The sequence below is a fragment of the Octodon degus genome, unplaced genomic scaffold, assembly GCF_000260255.1.
Source record: "Octodon degus isolate 3935 unplaced genomic scaffold, OctDeg1.0 scaffold00116, whole genome shotgun sequence".
Taxonomy (NCBI): Eukaryota; Metazoa; Chordata; class Mammalia; order Rodentia; family Octodontidae; genus Octodon; species Octodon degus.
Genome location: NW_004524692.1, coordinates 8,059,218 through 8,061,222, shown reverse-complemented (window position 1 = coordinate 8,061,222; position 2,005 = coordinate 8,059,218). Strand labels below are relative to the sequence as shown.

At 45.0% G+C, this 2,005-nt stretch overlaps 1 protein-coding gene across 1 annotated transcript in view; it reads left to right on the top strand.

The window, feature by feature from the left end:
- LOC101565421 (mucosal pentraxin) overlaps positions 1-2,005 on the top strand; it is a 49,117-nt gene that overhangs the window by 1,997 nt on the left and 45,115 nt on the right. Inside the window, 2 exon segments of the mRNA XM_023699799.1 lie at positions 1,353-1,541; positions 1,544-1,819. Coding sequence (XP_023555567.1) covers positions 1,353-1,541; positions 1,544-1,819 — 465 coding nt within the window.

The window sequence follows — 2,005 nt, the reverse complement described above, 5'->3', positions numbered from 1 at the left end:
TCCCATCATCCTCTCCCTAAGTGCTCTGCTCCTATCCTCTGTCCAGGGTAAGCACTTCTTAAGCAGCCCTTGTATCTGAGGAAAGAACAACTCATGCTGTTTTACCATTTCCTAGTATGAAGCAAAACTAACTCAATTCATGACTTCATATTACTTCTAGGCTGTGTCTCCCTTGATTCAGTTAGTCATTATTCTTTAATTTATTTTCCAGACCATAGTATCTGTTAAATTTACTTTCCTGAATAATAAAATACTAGTTCTTATAATGATTATGCCCTTCTCTTCTCTTGGGGGTTTTAAGAGGAAATAAGTCAATGCTAAGTAATTCCACAGTCTTGATGTTGCAGCCACAGGGAAACAGTGGGGGAACTGTCCTGAACTGGCACCCAGGAACCGCCACAGAGATTGGGAGGGGGGCATGCAGCAGTGGTCTCAGCCATGTGGTATGAACAGTATTTGATTCCTCAGCTTTGCACTAACCACAAGTGTTGATCCATCACAGCCAAGTTAAGCCATTAAAATTAGACCTAATTCTAGCCACAAGTGTCCCATGCGAGAAGCCTCAGAATCTGAGCAGGGGTAGGAAAATATGGAGTGATACATGCTTTACCCAATAAGGTCAGTGAATCAGCAATTCAGCTGCTCTTTGGTTTCTGTGGCTCACATTTTCTCTTTCATCCAGGTGGGATCTACAAGGAAGATGGGGGTGAGGTTGATATAGGACTCTCCTTTTTTCCTGTATTGGGTCTTGAATCCAAAGCCTTTTCCCTTAGCTGTATCCCCAGCACCCCTACTTCTTTTCAATTTTATGTATTTTGTACAGGGTCTCACTATGCAGCTTGGACTTGTAGTGATCCTCCTGTTTTCACCCTCCCCAGTGCTGGGATTACAGGCATGCACCATCACACCCAGACTTTGTCTCGGACTTAGCGCACCTGGGGCTGGGCCGGTGCTGCATGAGGTACAAGAGATCGAACCCCGGTCCCTGCACTTGCCTAAGTAGGTGCTTACCAATCCCTTTTTATTTTATTTATTTTATTTTTATTTTTATTTTGGGACAGAATCTTCCTAAAAATTTCCCGAGTTGGGCTAGTACTTGGGATAATCCTGCCTTGGCCTTTCAGAGTGTAAAATTATACCAGATTTGTGTGGGACATCTTTAATTTCAATTTGTAACAAGATAGCTGAACCTAAAATGATTTTTAAATACTGACAGTAGCCTAGAGTTGCTGAGGTAATACACACACAGGAAGTCTTTCAACGCTCATGTGCCACCAGGAGGCAGTTTAGGGTGAGACAAAGCAAACAAGAGTGTTGACAGAGCTTTTTGCCACATTGTCTTTTCTCTGCAGATTTGAAAGAGAAGGTGCTTCTTTTCCCTCAAGAGTCAGCCACTGCCTACATGTCCCTGCTACCTTCAGTGTGGAAGTCCCTGCAGAACTTCACGCTGTGCCTGAGGTCCTTCACAGATCTCACCCACCCCTACAACCTCTTCTCCTACAACACGCACTCCCAGGACAATGAGCTGCTTATCTTTCTTGAAAAGAAGGAGAATACCAGCTGTACATTGGGAATTCCCAGGCCATTTTCAAGGTCCCCCCATCACCTTACAACCCTAGGCATATGTGTGTGAACTGGGGGTCGGACTCTGGGATTGCTGAATTCTGGATGGATGGGAAGCCCTTGGGAAGGAAGGGTATCAGGAAGGGGTACACCTTGGGGGCCGATGCAAAGATCATCCTGGGACAAGAGCAAGATTCCTTTGGGGGAAATTTTGATGTCAGACAATCCTTTGTTGGAGAGATATGGGATGTGTCCTGTCTTAGTTACTCTTCTCTCGTTGCTGGGACAAATACCCGACACTCAAAATGAAGGAAGGAAAGGTTTATTTATCTCAGTTACTGGAGGTTTCAGTCCATACTCAGCTGGGTCCAATGCAGAGCAGCACAGAGCAGAAAGCAACCTTTCATGGCAGCAGCAAAGAGCAAGAGTGCAAGGGGAGGGG